This window comes from Syngnathoides biaculeatus, chromosome 18 (genome assembly GCF_019802595.1).
Source record: "Syngnathoides biaculeatus isolate LvHL_M chromosome 18, ASM1980259v1, whole genome shotgun sequence".
Lineage (NCBI taxonomy): Eukaryota > Metazoa > Chordata > Actinopteri > Syngnathiformes > Syngnathidae > Syngnathoides > Syngnathoides biaculeatus.
Window position 1 is genome coordinate 4,612,537 of NC_084657.1, and position 20,551 is coordinate 4,633,087.

Sequence of the window (20,551 nt, forward strand, 5' to 3'; positions counted from 1 at the left end):
GGAGTGGTATACTATACGTTTACTAATAGAAATATACCAACAAAAGGATTTGTCTTTGAGGAACCCCCTGTTAGCCCCCCCTTTCCAACCCTGGGGCTTACACCTCACTTTGTGCACATAGAGAAAGACAACAGTCGCACTCACAATCACATCTATGGGCAATTTAGAGTCTCCCATTAATGACAGACTATTATTTTCAATAATTATTGTGGTTGCAAGGTCAAATAGTGATTAGCACACCCGCCTCTCAGTTAAGCATTTTAGGATTAATTCTCAACTCCCGGTATTCCACCGACACCACATATTCCAAAAATGAGGTGAAAACAGTAAGAAATGTTCGTTTTTATTTCTAAAGAAGCAATTCTGGCCAAGAATGAGGCACCAAGCGCCGCTGTGTATGTTAAACACAAGGGAATGTAATTAAAAGCACCCAAAATAGTCCTTGAATTTGTGGGAAACTGACTTGGACGTATTTTCGCACAGGATATGAAAGGAGAAATGACCATTAACCTTTGCATTAATGTCAGCAAGATGTCAGGAGCATGAATTGTTTGGATGAGATCGTCCCTGTGTGAAACACAAACCTGATTTAGTGGCGATTTAGAAACTATAAATTTAATTCCACCATCCAGTGCCAAAAGCCCAACTTGAATTTAATACTTGAATATGTCACAGTTGGAAGGTTTGATTATCTTTGTTTAGGATAGCTTTCCCAATATTCATATAAAACACTGTCGATTGTTCTATTATGTCATATATATGTTGACTTAGCGTGAGAAACAAACTCTTCAAGGAGGGAATCGCAAATAAAACGTCAGCCATTAATCTGAAAGTAAAGTTAAGTAAAACCTCCAAAAGTATGGTAAGATGTCTACTGTAAATCTCATCAGATTCAAGACCTTTATTGTCACACGGAAACCACGCAACTAAAATTATTTCAGTAATTTGTACATCTTTCCGCAGGTCCAATACATCTGTTTTCTGCATTGTTTCAACAGCGTGGCTTTGCAGTAAAAGAGTGCAAGGGGGACACGCAATAAAGTTTATCAGGTCAAACATGAAATATCTTGTTATTGTAGTGTATTAAATTAAAGATAGGTTAAAAATGACTTGAAAGTTATTATACTTTAACCCTATTGTCATTTTACACCACATCCCAACTTTATTGGGATTGTGTTTGTATATTTAACCTTTAAGATTTGGGGGTAATACTTAATACTTGACAAGAAAAAAAATCCCACCAGTTTTTAAAACGCAGAAGTTAAATATGACAAAACGTTGCTACCTGTATTTTCAATGAGCCCCTTTCCAAACCGCAACCCGTGGGGGGGGGGGGTTAACATAGTATTTGGCTCCACCTGGTGTCAAATTGGCGTTATTGCACAACATTTCTGAGAATTCAAGTTGACTCGAAAGGAAATTCTGTACATGTATGGACGATTAACTTTCAAAATCCTTTTTGCATTAGTCTGACCTGTTATGCCCACATATAGAAAAAGTACTTCATATTCATACAATGGGTTGTTTTTGCAACTGGGCTGCAAACTGCGTGCAATTTAATAGTTGGCCCAGCAGCATCTTGTCATGCGCACTTATCGTCGCCGTCGTCGACTGTTTTTCATGTGATGTTTACAATTTATTGCTTAAATGATTTCCCAACGCTTTTACTACAATGAGGACTTCACTACTGCTTTCATGTACAAATTCTGGTTGCGTTGCTCGTCGTAAACCGAGGAGGGCAGCGTTCATTGCAAAATATTCAATTGAAATTTTTAGAGCACATTTAGACAATGTAATGGAAGGAAATTGCTCATTTCGCGATGGCGGGACATATGTTGACGTGTTCGTCCACTGGGGTTGAACCGATTAACACCTTAATACACAGCGTCACGCGATGACGTCATGCGGCTGGAGACTGTTGGATTTGAACGCGTGTGCAGCATCTGGCCTTTATACACAGACACAACAATGCATCGTCAAACGTGAGATTCGTTGCACAGCATGACACGCGCCGACTTTTGCAGCGCACGTTCCTCAGCGATATTTGGGTCGGAACCGACGGGCTCGCTCGACTGCTGATTGGAGTCATCTTTTGGAGCTGCGGGGTGGGGGGGAAATGTACCCACAGGACACGATTCATAATTTCATTGAAAGGAATGTTGTTATGGAGAAGCCACAGAGGTAACTTACACACACTTATTCCCCCTTAGAAAAAACAAACAGAGCTCATTGGCCTGTTTTTGTGTTAAATTACATTTTATTACATTAGTATATTAATTATTAATTACATTAGTTTTCTGCGATTGGCTGGCAACCAGTGGACCCTGCCTCCTTCCCGTTGACAGCTGGGATAGGCTCCAGCACACCCCGCGACCCTCGTGAGGATAAGAAAATGGTTGGATGGATATATTGGTTTTATTTTATTTTATTTTAGGGTTATTTTATTATCTAGGGTGTAGCTCATTATTTCTATTTTTCATTATCATATATTACATTAATCTTATTAAGTTAAACATTTTTAAACATCGTCTGGCAAAAGTTTTAAGAGGTGGGGTTTTTTTTTTTTTTTGGGTCTACCATTTCTACAATCTTGGGGAGAGCCATAATGTAATAACACTAAACGAGCAGGCCCACTCACATACACATCTGCGGACAATAGAGGCTACTTTTTTTTTTTTTTTTTATCACGTGCATATTTCTTGCAATGATAGAGGAATTAGAACCCCGAACATCACAACTGAGAGGTCACGTTCGTACAACCACCTACAAAATCTCAATCCATTGCACATGCAGCTGCATCAAGTACGTGGCCTTTTCAAAGCAAATATGACTGTTGGCAGCGTTCCTTTCAAATGTTCATCATGTTGTAACTAAAGCAGGATAAAGTCGTTTTCAGCGGTTCAGATTCCAATCTCAGCTGGGGCATTTTTCTTATTGTGTTTAAGAGAATACTGATACCTTAAACGAGTTGATAAGTAGCAATGCAGGTGTAATCTATATTCTACCCCGCTTATCCTCACTTGGGTTGCAAGAAAATCACATACTGATAATTGTACTAAGGAAGATTACAAACTACAACAAATACAACAAAAACCAAGTGCCATTTAGTTGCCAGATCAGGGTGGTGGGCTCCCTTTTCAAAATGGAAGACCAGAGGATGTGTTCCCACAACAGGGGCGCACACTCCTCAGTCCCCCTGGAAAAGTCATTTCAGGGGTGCTGGAGAGGAGAGTCCGTCGAGAAGTCAAATCTGAAATTCAGGGGGAGCAGTGTAGTTTTTGTCTTGGCTGCGGAACAGAGAGCCAGCTCCTCACCCTCAGCAGGGTCCTCGAGGTTGCAAGGGAGTTTGCTAAACCAATCTACATGTTTTGTGGTCTTGGAGAAGGCATTTGACTGTCCCTCTCAGGAAGCCCAATAAGAGATCCTCCGTGAGTATGGGGGTACAGGACTTCCTGATACAGGCTGTTCGGTCCCTGTGTCAGAGTTTGGTCTGCATTGCCAGGAGTAAATCGGATTTATTTTCCAGTGAGGGTTGGACTTTCTCAAGGCTGTAATTTGTTTCTGATTCTTTTCATTACCTTTCTGAACAGAATTTTAAGTTGCACTCAAAGTGCATAGGGGGCCTAGTTTCAAGACACCAGTATCACGTCATTGCTTTTTGCAGATGTTTTTCTGATAACTTTATCAAGCCCTAATCTCGAACTCTAGCTTGAGCAGTTCTAAACTGAAGTGTGAAGCGGGCGGGATGAAAATCAGCACCTCCAAATCTGAGGCCATGGTCCTCAGTCAGAAAAAGGTGGAGTTTCCTCTTTGGGTCAGAGAGGAGCTCCTTGCATCTTGGAGGAATTCCATTTATGTCAAGGTCTTGTTCAGAAGTGAGGGAAGAAGTGAGCGGAGATGGCCTGACAGATGGGTGCTGTGTCTGCGGTGATGCAGACTCTCAAAAGTTTGTAGTGGTGGTGAAGGAGCTACAGAGCTCTTGATCTCCCAGTCGATCTACATTCATACCTTCAACTATGGTCACCAGTTGTGGGTCGTGACTGTAAGAATAAGATCACGATACAATCGATCAAAATGCGTTAGGGTGAGAAGGTTGGTCATGTGCGAGGGAATCAGAGTCGAGGTCCTGCGCCTCTGCATTGAGTGGAGCCAGATGAGGTTGGGTGGACACCTGGTTGGGAGGCCTTCTGGACGCCTTCCAGGCACACCCCACCAAGAGGAGCCCCCGAGGATGACCCAGGACACGCTGTAGAGAGTTTGTCTCTTGGCTGACCTGGGAACGCCTCGAGATCCCACCAGAAAACCTGGTCAAAGTGGCCGAGGCTAGGCAAGTCTGGGCTTCCCTGCTTTAGCTACTGCCCCGACGAGGTGAACTCTGAGAAAATGGATGGATGGAAGGATGGAAGGATGGATGGATGGATGGATGGATTGGAACAAGCTCAGGTTAATCAAATAATGAAGCGATTGTGCTACATTTTTCAGGTACGTGTCCACCTCAAGGCAAAATAACATAACAACAACAGTAATTGAGCTGCAGCATCCAGCAAACTACCTGACGAAGTTCTCCATAGAATCAAAATTGCCTGACAGTGAGTAATGTGACATTATTGAATTGTTATGCATCTGTGCCGTACGTATTCTTCTCTTTACCGGACACTTTGTTTTCCAGTCAAACAGCATGTCAGGAATGTTTTTTGTACCAGCGCCACAAAGAAGCCGCTGGTGTCGGCGGGGGCATTTCTGCTCCCTGCAGGCCTCCCGGCAAAACGGATGTTTACAGCCGTGCCAAAGGTGGCCAAGCCACCTCTATGTATTGTTGATACCAACAAGGGACACAAGGAGTTTCATAACAAATTCTCAGGGCTTGTCCCGGTATACATAAGGAAAAAGGTATTTTCCTGACATGTTTATCTTAAGAACAGTTCAAGGATTCAAGAAAATGTGCAATCACGTTTTGGACTGCACTCCCTTCTTAAAAGTCATCTACTTTTTAGAGATTGTGATGGTACCTTTTGCTACTGCAGGATTATGGAGAAGTACCAGCGTATCTGCTGCGACGCAAAGGGAAGTATCTCAAGGCTCCCGAGGAGAACATTATTGAGGTGACAAAACCGGTTTTGTCACCCCCGGAGGAGCCCGAAATAGAAAACCTTACAGATGAGGAGTGTCGCGAAATCATTGAGGTAATTGACCACAAAGCTGCAACATGTCTGAAATAATTTTTTATTTTTTTTTACCTCAGTTTCCAGATAGTACACAAATTAATTTCATTCGCTCAAGTGATGTACATATACATTTGTATTTGTAATTCATTACAAGAGTTTAAACAAAACAAAACAAAAAACACTGGCTTTACACAGATAGAAATGTTAAACAGATTAATTTAGCAATATTTCCATTAATGTGGTGTTGTATCCAGTAATATACAACTGCACGAAATAGTGAGTCGTTTCTATTTTTCCCCTTTATGGCAAAAAAAAAAAAAGTGAACAACAACACAGAATCTCACTAAAGTGTTGTAGACTTCTTCAACTCTGTAAACTGAACTCACAATACAGTGAACTCTATAATGCTACTTTAAAATATTTTTTCCAAAGACAAACAGGAGAGTTAATTAATTGATTACAACTCAAAAGAGCCATCAGTGTCTCAAGATGTGACCCCAGATCCATTTCCAAAAAGCTTGGAGGATACAAAGCGCCATAAAAGTTCACCCTTCATAAAAGAAATTAATAACAGGAGCAAGATGAAGATGTAGGTCATTGGAAATCAAAGTTGAGCTGTCTCTTGATGTCAAACTCAAATGATTTCAGTCTAAAGCAAAAAAAAAAGAAAAAAAAAAGGAAGTGGTCTCAGCGTTTCGATACTTTTTATGAGAGGTGTTTGTCAAAGGTCATCTGCCAAAGGTTTTGTTTTCAGTGAGGTTCCAAGTTGTCATTAGCCAATACACTTTTAGCTAACGGCATTTATTGGATCACATTAGATTATGGCGCTTTCCCTACAATGTGGCATCCGCTCAACATCCATCAACACCGCAAAATTATGCTGTACTTCAAATCCTTTTTTTTTTTCTTTTACCCACAATTTTAAGGACCTGAAGAAGAAATTTGTAAGGCTGAATATGACTTACCAGCGCCTCCCGTTTGTCATCGACACGCCGTCGTTGAAGAACCGGAAGATGCGACTGGAGGGGGACATGCAACAGTTGGAGAGTGACATCCAGCTCCTAGAAACGTTGCTGTCCAACAAGTAGCAGATGTGGCAGCTCCGAAACAAACTCATCAAAGTCAAATCAGAGGCAGGCCCTGCCTGGGGGACCTCAACCCCACCCCACTGCTTTGCCTCTGTGAATATGATGAAAGACTGATATGACTACATGTTTTTTTTGAAATGTTAAAACTTCAGTTCATGTGTTCTCAACTTGAGCTTTTACCTCAATCTTTGAAGCGCCCTGATCAGATTTTTCACATCTGATAGCAAAGGGCCACTCGCAACGACCGCGTGAACGACTCCGTTGCAGTCATATTTCCGATCGATTAAAACAGGTTTATGATAAGAGAACGTAAAATGTTTTGTTCAGTCAATAAAGTTTACTTTAACTGGTCTTATTATTAATTAAGCCGGGGCTGCGTTTGACTTTAGCTCCCCTGTATCAAGATTTAAGACCATTGGATGCTTCTAACTTGGTTATAAAAGTTTTAGGGGGGCACTTTTCTGTTCCTGGATGACAGGAGCGAGCTAAAAAAAAAAATTCTTGCATGACTGAATGCAAAAAATCCAGTGCATAAAGGCTCACTTCGCTGAATTTGGTGAAGAAAACCCCACCAAACAACCTTTGGGATGCACAAGAAGGGTGGGAGTAGTAAACGGATAATTTGGAAGGACTTGGGCTTTGAGACCCACTGGCCAAAATCCAACTAGTTTGAGAGGTTTGCCTACTTCCTGATTGATTAAGAGTCTACTGACCACACCCCTGTGATTTGTTGTATGACGTACTGAGAAAGTCCACCAAAGTAAGGGTACGTGTAAGGTTTCAGTCCTTTAAAATGGGTTTTGCAACACCACTGACGCAAATCATCTTTTAATTTAATCTGAAGGTTTTGATTTCATGTAAACCATTTTTGAATGTTGGAATAAGCTAATTTAAAGTCCTCAAAGATCTAAAACTTTGTTTTTCATACAAATGTTTATCCTCATGAGAACCACTACACAATTCGGCGTCTTCAGGGAAGCTAAGGTCCACATTTTTGGAACACTGGGGAAAACGAGAGTCCCAGGAGAAAGAATCCATGGGGAGAACACACAAACTCCATACGGGGAAGCTGGAGCTTGGGTTTGAACTCATGACCTCTGAACCCTAAGGAAGGTGTGTTAACCAGTCCCCACCGTACCACCAATTCAACATGAACAATATTGAATTACATGAATAAAAACATTGCTTTATAAACATTCAATGACAAATTTCAGCTGAATATGGCTAATGATTGTACGTAAATCATACTGTACTAACATGAACACTTCTTAGTTCTCTCTCAACTATAAGATTACTTTTTGTATGTAAATGTGCGAGGTGGGGGATAACAGAAATTTTTGCTTTTTTTTCACCCAGATTAATGTCACTTCCTCTGTCCAAGGTCAAGGTCCAAAGATGTTGGATTTCATGCGGGAATACAAATCAGTTTTAAAGAATGTCCTTGTGCAAATCGTAATCTAACACATTTCTTGGAAATTAAACATTTCTGATGTAAATTGACGTTGCAGTCAAGTTTAAAAATGGATTCCACAACAATGAATTTGAAAGTTTACGTTTATGTGAGAAAACTGTTTTTCAACCATTGTAAAAAAAATGAACGACCTCTAATCATAAATAATGTAATAATTTAGAGAACACATTTTCAATTGAGAATTGATCTTCTCATTTCTGCTTTAGAAATAAATCAAACAGATATACAACAAACACATTTACATTATTCATTCATTTTTTAGTGAAGTATTTCACATACTTTTCATATACAGTTAAATGTCATCTTTTTTTATTACTTCAGCATAAACGTAACAATTGTTTGCATACACTTGCAAAAGCGCCGTCACATTGTAGCGTAGCAACGGTTCCGGTTCTCTTATGCATGTTTGATGTCATATTTCAAAGTTGTTACAACGAACTTTGAAATGAAATTGGAGTATTGAAGGAGAAAAAAAAAGGGGGGGGGGAGAAACAGTAGCACTGGAACCGCTTGCTTGACAGTAACACGAGGTCGGCGTTGCAAGTCTCAAAACGCACAAGCCCGATGGGCAACTCCCGGTCACGTGACTCGGCAAGGTGACGTGTACGCGTCTACAAGGTAAACGGTGACGTCACGCGTCCAAGCGATGCGTTCACTGGGCGGTGACGTGTCGGTGCGGAGAGAAATTACAGCCTTTATACACAGTTAGAAATATTCGTGACGTCACCGGTAACATGTCCATGGGCTTAATACATAGCTTTGCATTAGACACTTGCGAAACATGTATTATTCAGTCATATTTGGATCGGAACCCGTGACCCTCAGCTGACACAGACCGAGACTTGGACCTCTGGTTAGCATACAGCTTACCTGGTCGAATGCAAGAGAGATGGCTGGAGAATTGTACCCACATGAATCAATTCACAATTTCATTGAGAAGACTGTTATCATCGAGAAGCCACAAAGGTAACAGTTAACGTTAACGTGTAGCCACCTGGTGGCACTGACAAAAAGAAATTGCCAATTTAGTCTTCGGACACAAAACTCTTTTAGCAGTTGGAAATGATTGATTATTTTCACACGGCTGTTTCCAAAGGTATGTGTCAAAGTTCAGGCCGACAGTTCTTGAAGAGAACCGGCCAACAAACTACATGAAAACGATGGGCCCGACCAAACTGGAGGTGCCCGTCCCAACCAATTACTTGAAAAAGCACTCCAAAGAACCCAAACTACCTGAGAGTGAGTTTTCTGTCATCATTCATTTGTTGAATACACTGAAAATACTCTGTTGTACACAATTGTTCTGCAGACCGAAGAACAAACATAAGTTGTTTGCAGTCAATAATGTTCAAGTGATCTTTCACAGCGCATTGGTTGAAAATCACTGCTTAAAGCTACAGTTTGTGTAGTGAATCTACGAAATTGATGCAAAAATGACATCACTGTGTTATGATCGTTTTGGGGTTAAAGGTGAAATCCGCAACTGACCCAGTTGGTGGGGCACTGCAAACGACGGAATGGAAATGATGTGTGTCCTTTAAAACATAGTAAAACCGTTGTAACACTAACAAGAAGCATTGTGGCTCCGTCAGAAGAATTTGTCAATTGACTGCATCCTAAAAAAAAGATGCATTAATTGTAAACTCCAAATTGCCCCAAAGTGTGATTGTGAGTGTGACTGTTGGGTGTGGGTGGGTGTGTGTGTGGGGTGGGGGGGGGGGCAAAGGCTACCTACAGGGTGTTAGTAATTCAGCTGCAAGGACTTGGACTTTGAACCCAGAGGATGACGGTTCTAGTCCTGCTGCAAATGGAAAAATAGCAAGTATTTGTGAAGAGATGCTTGTCTGTTTCCTGACTAATTTTTATGGTGACCTTGAGCAAGGGAGCACACCCGACTCTCATGGCACAGCACTGTTTTATGGCCCCCGTCACTCTTGACTTTGGATTGGGTTTTACGTATGTGTGGTGTGCAACACAAAATGCAGAGCGTGAGCTGAGTTTCCCCATTGGAGATTGCAGAAAGTATAATTTAAAATAAAAAAAGGAACTGCCAGCTGACTCTTGGGTGTGGATAAGTGCTCTAGAAAATGGATGGATGGGTGAAAAGGTGGATCGAATGCATTCCATGTAGGCCATAAGGTCCCCACCCTCGCTTTAAATCATTCCTGTACTTGTTATCCACCTTGACTTTGTTTTCCAGTCAAACAGGTCAAGACTCATTACCCCTGTACAGCCAAGAAACCCGCCATCCCTACGGGACCCTTTCTGCCGCCAGTGAGCACCCCCACGAAGAGGAAGACGACCCCACCAAAGGGACCAAAACAGCCTCCGTGCGTTGTTGACACAAACAAGGGACACAAGGAGTACCATAACAGGAACTCAGGACTTGTTCCTATATACATATGGAAAAAGGTATTTTTCCAGATATACTTGAAAAAAAAAAATTTCTGAGTATCTTTTGTATAAAGCAGAAATAGTTAAGAGTTTCATTTTTTTTTTAAATCAATAAAACCTTGAAGTCATCAAGGTTTGGAGATCATGTTTTCTTTGCTCTTGCAGGATTATGGAGAAGTACCAAACTATCTGATGCGGCGCAAAGCAAAGCATCAAAAGGCACTGGAAGAGTACAACATTAATCTGAAAAAGCAGGAGCAGCATGAAACCATGAAATACCTTTCTGACAAGGAATGTCAGGCCATCATTGAGGTATGTTACCTCAGGGCTGCGTTACAAAAATATTGCCCACTTGATTCAGTGGAGCCTCTTGAGGTCAAACAATCTGTTGTGGGCTCGCTGACTATTTTGGATTCTAAAAATATGAGCCCTATCCCATCTGAGTGTCTGCCACAGGAGGGCACAGGGCACATATAAACAAACAACCATTCCCACTCACATTCACACTTTTGGGCATTTTAGAGTTTTCACTCAACTTACCCTGCATGGATTTGGAATTGCGGGAGGAGACCAGAGTATCTGAAGAAAACCCACGCTGGCACGGGGAGAACATGCACGCACCACACAGGCCAGGCCAGATTTGAACCCATGACCCAGATGTGCTAACCAGGGGTCCACCACGCCACCGAAAAGAAACTCAGCTCTCGAAAATAATGTCACTAACCACAGTTAATTCGTGATATAATAAGGTGACAATCACATTTTCACACAGGGCCAGGTCGATTTAAATAATTTCGGGATAGGCGGCAGCTCATCAGCAATCTTAATCAGGACAAGCTGTATAGGAAATACAGTTTTACAATTTTGTCTGCTCAACACTAATGATTTTGTTGTTTTTTTTTTTTTTTTTTAAAAAAATCACTTGATGCATGAAATAACACGCCAATGCTTTGAATTTTTCAACTGGTTCTCGTTCCAGGACCTAAAGCAGAAATACAACGAGCTGAATGCAGAGTACCTGCGCCTCCCATTTATGATTGACACCCCGTCAATGAAGAATCGAAAGGTGCGTCTGGAGGTGGAAATGAAGCAGCTGGAGGATGACATTAAACTCCTTAATAGGTTGGAGTCGATCTGCAAAAACAAGTAGCACATGGACGTGCAGACCGGGTGCTGACCATCCTTATCATCAACTGAACTCAACTAATGGACAATAAAAACGTGAGGTCATGTGGATGATTTAACTTAAATGTTTTGATTGAAAATTGCTGTTTGCCCTCGTACAGATAAGAGGACCTGCGCCACGCAATTTCTACAATGTTGTTTAGAATCTTAAAAAATGTATTTTTACATTCTGCTGGAAGTGGGCTCGAGCTATTCCTCTTTTGGGGGATGTTGTACTACTGTTGTCATACAATCGAATAGTTTTTAAAAAATGCACAAATGAGTGACTGAAGTATCCACTCTGGCTTCACAAAATCTGTCCATAGTATTGACTAAACACAAGTGGATGGTTGAGTATTTTCTTTTTTTTATTGTTAGTTGAAGTTTATTCATTTCTTTTAACAGATTGTTGTGCCAGTGTGATTGTATTTGTGTTACAGAAAGAATTGCTCTGCCAGTCTGCTCTGTTTAGCGAAACAGCAATAAACAAGATTATTGCTTCCTTTTTATTCCAAACTTGCACGCTGCACACAGGACCACGCAACAATATTTAAGTGGACTTTATGCATAACTGGCATTGATTGGAAAGCACAAGTTATCTGATGTACGAAATATTTTACATTCGAGTACGGCACTATGACTTCATGACTTTTAGATGACTTCTAAAAGTCACGTCGTTCCTTTGTTCGTTTTAACCAGTGGGGACAGTAAATCAAAACTAAAAACATGTTATGTATATCAAAAATGCAAAATGAGATTTGGTATTTTTTTTTTTTTTTTTTGTCTTCGTGTTTTTTGGTTAACTAAGTGGAACAAATAAAGCGAAGTTGACGGGAAATTTTACTTGTGGCAACGGAATAACGTCACATCCGGTTAGTGGACCCGTGAAAGTTTAAAGATGTTTACATCAGGGAGACCCAGATGGCTCTGGTGCTTATGTCTCTGCGGAGTTTTACCGGACACTTTTTGCCTAGTGGGCGCAGGAATGCTTTTCCCCCGGGAGTCGCCCTCTCGGGAAGTGAAGGACCTGAGCGGACTGTGGAGCTTCCGAGCGGACAAGTCGCCAAACAGGAACCAAGGCTTCGAGAAGGCATGGTACAAAAGTCGCCTGGCAGAGGTGAGCGGCTGTGCAGCCAGTGGAGTTGACGTTCTTTTGCACTTATTGACCTTAAGGCTGTCATGATGCAATGCAACATTTTCAATTCGTTTTTATTAGAGGACTAAGAAAAAATGTGTTTTTAATCATGTTGTTCAATTTAAAACCCTAAGCGTTTACACATCCATCTTGTCTCTCCACTCACGCACAATATGTCATCAATTGTGGATGGTTTTTTTTTACATTTTATCTGTGACAACACCCCAATAGAAGAAATCCATTGGGTTGAGGTTTGTAGTCAAGAAAATGAGATGCAAATGAAAGAAAAACCTAGGAATAACGTCTTTTACAAGACCTATATTATGTCAATGTACCTCATGATGGAGTGCAGTCATGCACCATTGCAAATTAGACTCACAAATGGAAAAGATTTCTCAATGAACACCTTTAATTAAGCAGCTCATGTGTTTGATTAGATTAGATTGTGTGGCTGTTCTCACGCAATGTCCCTCCATTTTGTTCATACGGCAATCTTGCAATAGACTGGCCCCGTGATGGACATGGCTGTTCCCGCCAGCTTCAACGACATTACGCAGGACCCCAAACTACGAGATTTCATTGGCTGGGTGTGGTACGAGCGAGAGGTGACGGTGCCCGCCCGCTGGCTGACAGATGAAGGAACGAGAGTGCTTCTCCGAGTGGGAAGCGCCCACTATTATTCAGTCGTGGTAAGCATGTGTTCCGTAATAAATCACTTGAATCGTTTGTAGTTAATCACTGTTGATGTTTGTCAACGATCTGCAGTGGGTCAACGGGGTGAAAGTGACCGAGCACAACGGTGGCCATCTTCCCTTTGAGGCAGAGATAGGCAGCGTGATCCGAGAGGGTCCGACGAGCACCTGCAGGATCACCATCGCCGTCAACAACACTCTGACACTGGAGACGCTACCCCCTGGAACCATCCAGTACCTCAACGACCCCACCAAGTAAGCGCACTTGTGCCTGTACCCACTTGAAGCGCACTCTTTGTTTTGATCCATTTAATCATTGAAATTGCATGTTTCTTGGAGAACGTATGAGTCAAATAATGCACTCTTAGTTGCACTGAATCTTTTGTGGGAACAGCTTGAAGACGGTGCTTTTCTTTTCTAACCACAGGGTACCCTTGACACTTCAATAAAATAATTGTTGAAATAAATAAATATAGGCGTAATAATCATAATAATAATAGTCAGAAATATACACAGCTTGTCCTGGCCTCTGAACATCCGTGACCATTTCCTTTTGAATATTGCTCTCATCTGCATGCCTGCTCCTCCACCTGTTTCACTGTTAACAATACAGAGGACATGGCACATGTGGTTTCGTTGGTATACGGCCCAAGAAAAGAAGAAAAACACTTTCATATCACAAGTCCTTTTTAAAACCTCATCTTGATCCGTAATCAGGTATTGGATTACTCTACAGGTATCCTAGTGGCTTTTTTGTGCAAAACACCAACTTTGATTTCTTCAACTATGCTGGGATTCACCGTCCTGTATTGCTGTACACTACTCCCAAGGCCTACGTAGATGACATCACAGTGGTGACGGACTTCTTGGACAGCACAGGTAGTCTGTTTTTTTTTTTTTTAAATTCACATTAAACAAAACTTTAAACACATACTGAACCAAATCAGCAGCAGGCACAAATCCCTAACTTGAGTCTAAACCCCTACCCCCAAAAGTCCCCGTAGAAGGGCAAATTTGTATCTTATCACATGTGTGCTCAACAGGTACTTGTTAAGTACATTTCACATACAATCATCACTTTTTGTTTCACAGTTGTGTAGAACTGCACTCGGAGCAGTTTATGATTTTTCTTTTAAAGTAGATTTATTGCTCTACCCATTATTTACTAAGCCTTTAAGGAGTTTTGGAACAATTCAATATTTTCTCTCCTCCCTTTGGGTCAAAATATGGAAAAATACAACCACGATAACAAACATAATTAAGTTGATTCATGAGGATTATCTTTGTCAAGGTACAGTTTTAATTTTTCTTTTTTTTTTGCTCAATATGTTCTGTATTTTCCAAAACGAGTTAATCTTGGCGCATCGTTCCTTCTTTACTTGCACCAAAAAAGAGGAAACAAAAGTAATCCGTGACGCAGTCGGTTTGGTTAAAGAAAACTGTTTACTCAAATTAAAACTGTAAAAATAAAGTAAATAAAATTGTTTCCACATCACATGGGCAAAGGAAATCCAGGTCAATGAACAAAAATACAAAGAAAATGATGAGGATTGCAGATGATGACGATGGTCAAAAAACTATTTCGCCCCACCGTCCATATTTCCACGGTCCATCTAAACTTTGTTCTATTTCCGGTTCATTACGTCATCACGACGTATCAACTATGTAGCAAACCTCAAATCCTCATTTTTAATATCACAGAAAGCAATATTACTCATCATCCACAGCAAACGTATATTAAACAATTATCAATACACAGTATCCCATAATTAAACTTAGCTAAAATTATTTCACTAATTATTCTGACTGAAAATATTTGAATAACAAATTATATTTAGGCTCTTACATCTTCTACTGGCTCTTGTTGCATTGTACAGGTAAATGTTGTGGTCAGAGAGCGTATGGACCAAAGTATTGTCGGTCTCGGTCGTCACGGTTGTTTCAGGCTTTGTCAAGTACAAGATATCGGTCCAAAATGCCGCTGAAGCCACCTTGAAGGTCACTTTGATGGATAAAGACCGACACTCAGTGGCTTCATCCAGCGAGCCATCTGGAGTGCTCAAATTGACCGATGTCAAACTCTGGTGGCCGTACTTGATGCATGAAAATCCGGCTTATCTTTACTCTTTGGAGGTGAGCCAATATTAGGTCTCTTTGCCACTGAAATAATCAATGCAGGAAAGTGTGTTGAATTCTGTGTTTCAATTCCACATGAAGGTTCACTTGATGGCAGCAGATGAAAGTTCAACATCGACAGATGTATATAGTCTACCAGTCGGCATCCGCACTGTTCACGTCACCAACGCTCAGTTCCTCATCAACAACAAGCCTTTCTATTTCCATGGAGTCAATAAGCATGAGGACTCTGATGTGAGTACTACTAGAGGGGTGGCACAGGACTGCTTTAAATCCCACATTTTGCAAATCTAGAATTGTGACAATCAACTCTCTCAGCCAAAGTCATATGGGATTGTATTTACATTGTGTTCGCTGTAAATGTGCAGAAAATTCTCAGTACTGTATAGAGCCCTTGCACCTACGTCATAAAATTATGTGACTTTTGTTTACCACGCCATATTGCCGGTCAAGCTAAAGCACTGCTCAGCGCTAAGTCTGTTGGAGACGACATGGAAATATGTCTTTTAGCACGACGCCCAGAGTCTTGTCCGACACCGTCAGACATTTAGAAGGTGGAAAAATTAGCTAAACTCGGTTTAGAGGACCCGTATTTAATGCCAAAGTCGATGTTTTCGGCGATAAGAAATTGGAGTGTTAATTCGCTTCCGCTTGTCATGGACAACTGGATATACACGTGGATCTGGTGAGTACGTCGTCGAGATTTACACGGAAAAGTTTGAAAGCGTATAAAAGTCTGGACGCATGCGCATACTTTGTTGCTGGATCCGTTCTCATCAGGAATAAATCCCACGTAGTGACAGTTTTGACGGCTTGTGAACACAGAAGTGTGTTCGGCGATATGTTAACCTTTGCCGGAATCCATCAATCTTTTCAGCGAGTATTCAATACAAATACCAATATTTAAATAAATGCCCCCTGGTTTTCCACAAACTCGCATTCATTAACTATGATTGGGGGGGGGGAGGACGGAGTCGTCTCCATGGAACGTACCTGGAAGCGATTGCGGCCACACTTAACCTCCGTAAACCACTCCGACGGGCAGGTTTTTTTTTTTTTTTTTTTTTTTTGAACATGCATTGTTCTCAAATGAGACAACTTGGCAATATAAATACTTTTTGGTAATTTGAGTTTGAGAAGAATAATTCGTACCTGAATTGAAGTGATCGCTACACTGGCGTGTGTGTATTTTTGTTGGGCACCATCCATCATGTTTAATTGGCGAAATCCATCGAAATTTTCTGGTCTTTTCAGACGGTAATCCATAGAAAGAGCTCTTTGAATATCTGTCTCGTCTGTTGTGACAACCAACAGCACAACAGGTCTCGGGTATTGTAAATATTCTCCGGTTCAATGTGTCCCACGATGTCGAGCAGCTCTGTTTGACCGGCAATATGGCGCCATGAAAATGGTGATGTCACGTGCACGAGCTCTATATGTGGATCCAGCACTGCAATCCACTATAAGGCATGTGATGTATGGATTGTAGATTCGAGGTAAAGGCTTTGACTGGCCCTTGATTGTCAAAGACTTCAACTTAATGAAATGGTTGGGCGTCAACTCGTTTCGCACCAGCCACTACCCCTACGCAGAAGAAATTCTACAGATGTGTGACCGCCATGGCATCGTGGTGATTGACGAGTGCCCAGGGGTTGGCATCAAAGACATGTAGGTACAAATTCCTCGGGTCCAACAGCACCACAAACGGAAGACGCTCGCATACTTATTTAACATTTGCCATTCAAATTGCATTTTACTGATGTAGCAAAAGATTTGTTGCCACTGAAAAAGATTCCATTGAGAAATAAAATACATGTGCTGTATTTTAATATTTTTGTACGCCATTGTTTTCCAATTTCAACTGTAATGGTTTGTTAGGTTGTTGTTTTCCGTAAAAGAGATTTTCAGTGGCAAATGTTTGTTTCCTATTGATGTAGTCGGAGTTTTGGCAACACCTCCCTGGCTCATCACCTCGACGTCATGGAGGAGCTTGTGCGTCGGGACAAGAATCATCCCTCCGTGGTCATGTGGTCAGTAGCCAATGAACCAGCGTCAGAGATGCCTCCTGCTGAATATTATTTCAAGTGAGTTTTCATAATATACTTCCTGCAATTCTTTTCACGATTTTACTAAGTAGCCCACATGTCCTTCCCCCCCGAGTAAACATATTCACAAATCTATTGGTTGATTTGTTGAGGTTGTGATGCAATTCAGACCCTAAAATGTGCATTTTGCTTGTCCCACAGGACTTTGATAACTCGTACTAAAGATCTGGACCCGACCCGGCCTGTGACTTATGTCACAGACAGTAACTATGCCAGAGACAGAGGGGTGAGTTTTATCTACTGTCACCTTCTTGATAATTGAGTCACTATAGTATTAGCTTTTGCGAGAGAAAGAAGGAAAGAGAAAGAGGAAGACCAAAGAAAAGGAGGATTGATGTTGTGAGGGAGGAAGCACATAAGGACAGTGGGTGTTGGAGAGGAAGATGCACGAGATGGGCTTAGATGAAAAAAGATGACACGCTGTGGCGACCCCTCACGGGACAAGCCGAAAGGAAAAGACGAAGTATTAACTTTTGCGTATTTGCTTTAAGACTATCACACTCGAAGTGAAGTAACTGCAAAGATGAAAGTTATATTCAACATTCTTCGCTCAAATACTGCAATTGGTTGTTCTCATGACAAAAGAGGATATGTTATCTTTAATAAACTGGTTAAGACCATGTACCTTCAGGTCCAGAAGTATTTTGACAGTGTGTTTTTTACGTTTTAAATATTTCTTTAACACCACCACAATGGAGTGAAATAAAACGGCCAACTGCGATTGCAGTTCTGCTTTAGTTTAAGAGGTGTCACTAAAGTATACTTACGCTCAGTGGCGTATGCGTGCTAAGTTCTGTCAGAGCACAAGTCAAAAGAATTTGGCTATGCTCTTCAATTAAAGCTGAACCTCGACACCTCAGTCACATCTTGATTGTTTTATTTCATAATTAGATCAAAAAATTATCAGGAACCTACTGATATTACCCATGCATTTTTCTGTAAGGATACAACTAGACTATGACTCGTTAATTCATGCTTTATTTGTCAGTGGTTATTTTTTCAAATCTTTTCTTCTTATCTTACCTCATTTGTCTAATAAATATTATCAGAATGCACTTCTCTGTAATACATGAAGCCTTTATATGATCCGTGCACATTTTTGTCCTCTGCGCCAAGGCCCCGTATGTGGACATAATCTGTGTGAACAGTTACTTCTCCTGGTACCACGATCCAGGCCACGTGGAGGTCATCCCAATCCAGCTCAACACACAATTCGAGAACTGGTACGGAAAGTATCAGAAGCCCATCATTCAGAGTGAATACGGAGCAGACACCGTGCCTGGCTTTCACAGTGTGAGGAAGCTTGCGTGTGAATTTACACTGCCAAAAGTGCAGCATGTTGACAAAGCCCGGGGATAAGATGGTTTTCTCTCTCTGCAGGACCCGCCCATGATGTTTACAGAGGAGTACCAGAATGTGGTCTTGCAGAGCTACCACAACGTGTTTGACGAGAAGAGGAAGAAATATGTCGTTGGAGAACTCATCTGGAACTTTGCCGACTTCATGACTGTTCAAGGTACTTGTTGCATTCGTTTAGTTGTTTCCTAAAAAGTTCAATGTATTTATTCTTTATTTATTTTTTACTATTATAAAATAATGGGTTACTTGATGAAGAACACAAACAAATGCTAGTACAATATACATATTCATTTTAAATGTACATTAATGTATACAAAATTGGAAAAAATAGAATCAATAATTGTTTTGAATAAACTTGAGTATTTTACAAATTTTAAGGCAAATAGACCTGGACATCACTTCATTTTTAAAATCAGTTGTAACATAAGTCTTGAATTCTAGAGACTTTTTTTTTTTTTTTTTTTTTAAATGATGGCAATAAACTAACTGGTATATGCAATACCGTCATTTGGTCAGACAATTTTCTTTCGGACAAAAGTACTGGGATAAATGTGAACTACACACACGGGAAATGCAAATGAAAGAAACTAGGAAGTTGGTCCTCCTCTTTGCACCTCATCGTTTTCTGGAGAGACTTTAAAGAAATTTATTGAAGCCTTTACACGCAGTGCATTTTGGTTTCTTAATAAATGTTACGAGATTGCCATAAACCTCAGTTGTACTCGTGCTGAGGGCCAGTGACATTTCACTTTCCTTTACTCCTTTCGCTGAGCTTTCTGTTCTTTGCGTCTTGCAGGGATCACACGTGTGGTGGGCAACAAGAAAGGCGTCTTCACCAGGCAAAGACAACCCAAAGCCGCAGCGTTCATCCTGAAGGAGCGATACTGGAGGCTCGCAAATGAAACTGGGAAGATAGCTCCTTGGACCAAATATCCTTGTGGGTTCTGAAAACCACCGCGTAAGCATTATTCAACTGCTAACATTTCATCTTTACTGTTTACAGAATGTGTTGAATCACCAGCAAAATGATGAATGTATAAACGAATAAACGCTTTATCAGTGATGTAAATAGCTGTTTGATGTTTTGATTAGCTTGGGGGAACGCGTACTAAGGAAATGGTTGGACTTCAACAGTTTTTAAAAAAAACGGTAAAAAAACACTCACACTCTGATTGTGATCATTCCTATGCCAGCTCAATTTTCTTTAGTACTTAAAAAATTGTATAAAACTCTAGACAAATTTCAGGAAGAGTACACTATGGATCAAAACAACTCATTTTGCATATTTTAGCCTAACAAGGATAAACTGCTCAAGAACTGACCATTAATGACGCTTTGTATGTATTTTTAAAAAGCACCTTATTAAATTGGATTCATAAATCTCATTCAGATGTACTGTCTTCTTTGAAAAAATGTTTTTTTTCCATTTGTGGAAACTCACACCCAAAGTGATCCAGGTTCGACTTTCAGCTTTTTTTTTTCTGTATTGAGTTTGCATGTTCCCCAAGTGGTTTGAGTTTTCCCTGTGGTGAAAATTGAATTGGTCAAAATTTGGCCACAAATTTTAACTTTTTGGCACTCTTTTTTTTTTTTTTTTTCCCCCCCTCATGTTCTGTATGGAACCTTGCCATAGTACAGAGTCATACCAAATATGAATACATGCACCATTGCACTCTCCCTAAATGTTTCGGATGCACGAGGTTCAAAACAGGGGATGCACGTCAAATGTTTGGGGTCCTTAATTTCGGCGGCATGGTGGAGCAGCTGTAGACTGCTGGGCTCACAGTACTGGGGACGAGTTTAAATCCCGGCCCCACCCATGAGGAGTTTGCATGTTCTCCC

The 20,551-nt window shown here is 40.9% G+C and overlaps 3 protein-coding genes and 1 long non-coding RNA gene across 5 annotated transcripts; 3 read left to right on the forward strand and 1 right to left on the reverse strand.

Moving 5' to 3' along the window:
* The first annotated feature begins 2,030 nt into the window (after positions 1–2,030).
* Positions 2,031–6,341, forward strand: LOC133491551 (enkurin-like). The gene is made up of 5 exons (XM_061802829.1): positions 2,031–2,181; positions 4,483–4,589; positions 4,670–4,890; positions 5,025–5,183; positions 6,092–6,341. Exons 1-5 carry the CDS (start codon positions 2,117–2,119, stop codon positions 6,251–6,253), a joined length of 714 nt encoding a protein of 237 aa, XP_061658813.1. The 5' UTR covers positions 2,031–2,116; the 3' UTR covers positions 6,254–6,341.
* Positions 5,353–10,851, reverse strand: LOC133491568 (uncharacterized). The gene is made up of 3 exons (XR_009792437.1): positions 10,659–10,851; positions 6,131–6,344; positions 5,353–5,814 (listed from the first exon to the last, which is right to left on the reverse strand). It is a non-coding gene; the product is annotated as an uncharacterized LOC133491568 (long non-coding RNA).
* Positions 8,297–11,981, forward strand: LOC133491546 (enkurin-like). The gene is made up of 5 exons (XM_061802824.1): positions 8,297–8,690; positions 8,821–8,963; positions 9,925–10,136; positions 10,284–10,430; positions 11,098–11,981. Exons 1-5 carry the CDS (start codon positions 8,614–8,616, stop codon positions 11,266–11,268), a joined length of 750 nt encoding a protein of 249 aa, XP_061658808.1. The 5' UTR covers positions 8,297–8,613; the 3' UTR covers positions 11,269–11,981.
* gusb (glucuronidase, beta) lies at positions 11,198–20,075 on the forward strand. Of its 2 annotated transcripts, XM_061802754.1 has the most exons (13): positions 11,198–11,339; positions 12,257–12,399; positions 12,921–13,106; positions 13,183–13,364; positions 13,846–13,988; positions 15,055–15,242; positions 15,327–15,479; positions 16,735–16,913; positions 17,183–17,329; positions 17,492–17,576; positions 18,467–18,643; positions 18,731–18,866; positions 19,506–20,075. In XM_061802754.1, the coding sequence occupies exons 2-13, from the start codon at positions 12,268–12,270 to the stop codon at positions 19,655–19,657; spliced, it is 1,860 nt and encodes a 619-aa protein (XP_061658738.1). In that variant the 5' UTR covers positions 11,198–11,339; positions 12,257–12,267; the 3' UTR covers positions 19,658–20,075. The 2 variants fall into 2 exon arrangements, with proteins under 2 accessions (XP_061658738.1, XP_061658737.1); XM_061802753.1 differs by lacking the exon at positions 11,198–11,339 and having other exon boundaries at positions 12,108–12,399.
* Positions 20,076–20,551: the final 476 nt, after the last annotated feature.

What these genes read in the sequence shown, in the direction of transcription:
- LOC133491551 (XM_061802829.1), top strand. Translation starts at nt 2,117, where the DNA reads ATGTACCCACAGGACACGATTCATAATTTCATTGAAAGGAATGTTGTT. An exon ending in GTTATGGAGAAGCCACAGAG is followed by an intron (nt 2,182 to 4,482) that starts GTAACTTACACA and finishes TACATTTTTCAG; the next exon opens with GTACGTGTCCACCTCAAGGC. An exon ending in AGTGTCGCGAAATCATTGAG is followed by an intron (nt 5,184 to 6,091) that starts GTAATTGACCAC and finishes CACAATTTTAAG; the next exon opens with GACCTGAAGAAGAAATTTGT.
- LOC133491546 (XM_061802824.1), top strand. Translation starts at nt 8,614, where the DNA reads ATGGCTGGAGAATTGTACCCACATGAATCAATTCACAATTTCATTGAG. An exon ending in AGAACCCAAACTACCTGAGA is followed by an intron (nt 8,964 to 9,924) that starts GTGAGTTTTCTG and finishes TTTGTTTTCCAG; the next exon opens with TCAAACAGGTCAAGACTCAT. An exon ending in AATGTCAGGCCATCATTGAG is followed by an intron (nt 10,431 to 11,097) that starts GTATGTTACCTC and finishes TTCTCGTTCCAG; the next exon opens with GACCTAAAGCAGAAATACAA.
- gusb (XM_061802753.1), top strand. Translation starts at nt 12,181, where the DNA reads ATGTTTACATCAGGGAGACCCAGATGGCTCTGGTGCTTATGTCTCTGC. An exon ending in TACCTCAACGACCCCACCAA is followed by an intron (nt 13,365 to 13,845) that starts GTAAGCGCACTT and finishes ATTACTCTACAG; the next exon opens with GTATCCTAGTGGCTTTTTTG. An exon ending in ATAAGCATGAGGACTCTGAT is followed by an intron (nt 15,480 to 16,734) that starts GTGAGTACTACT and finishes TATGGATTGTAG; the next exon opens with ATTCGAGGTAAAGGCTTTGA.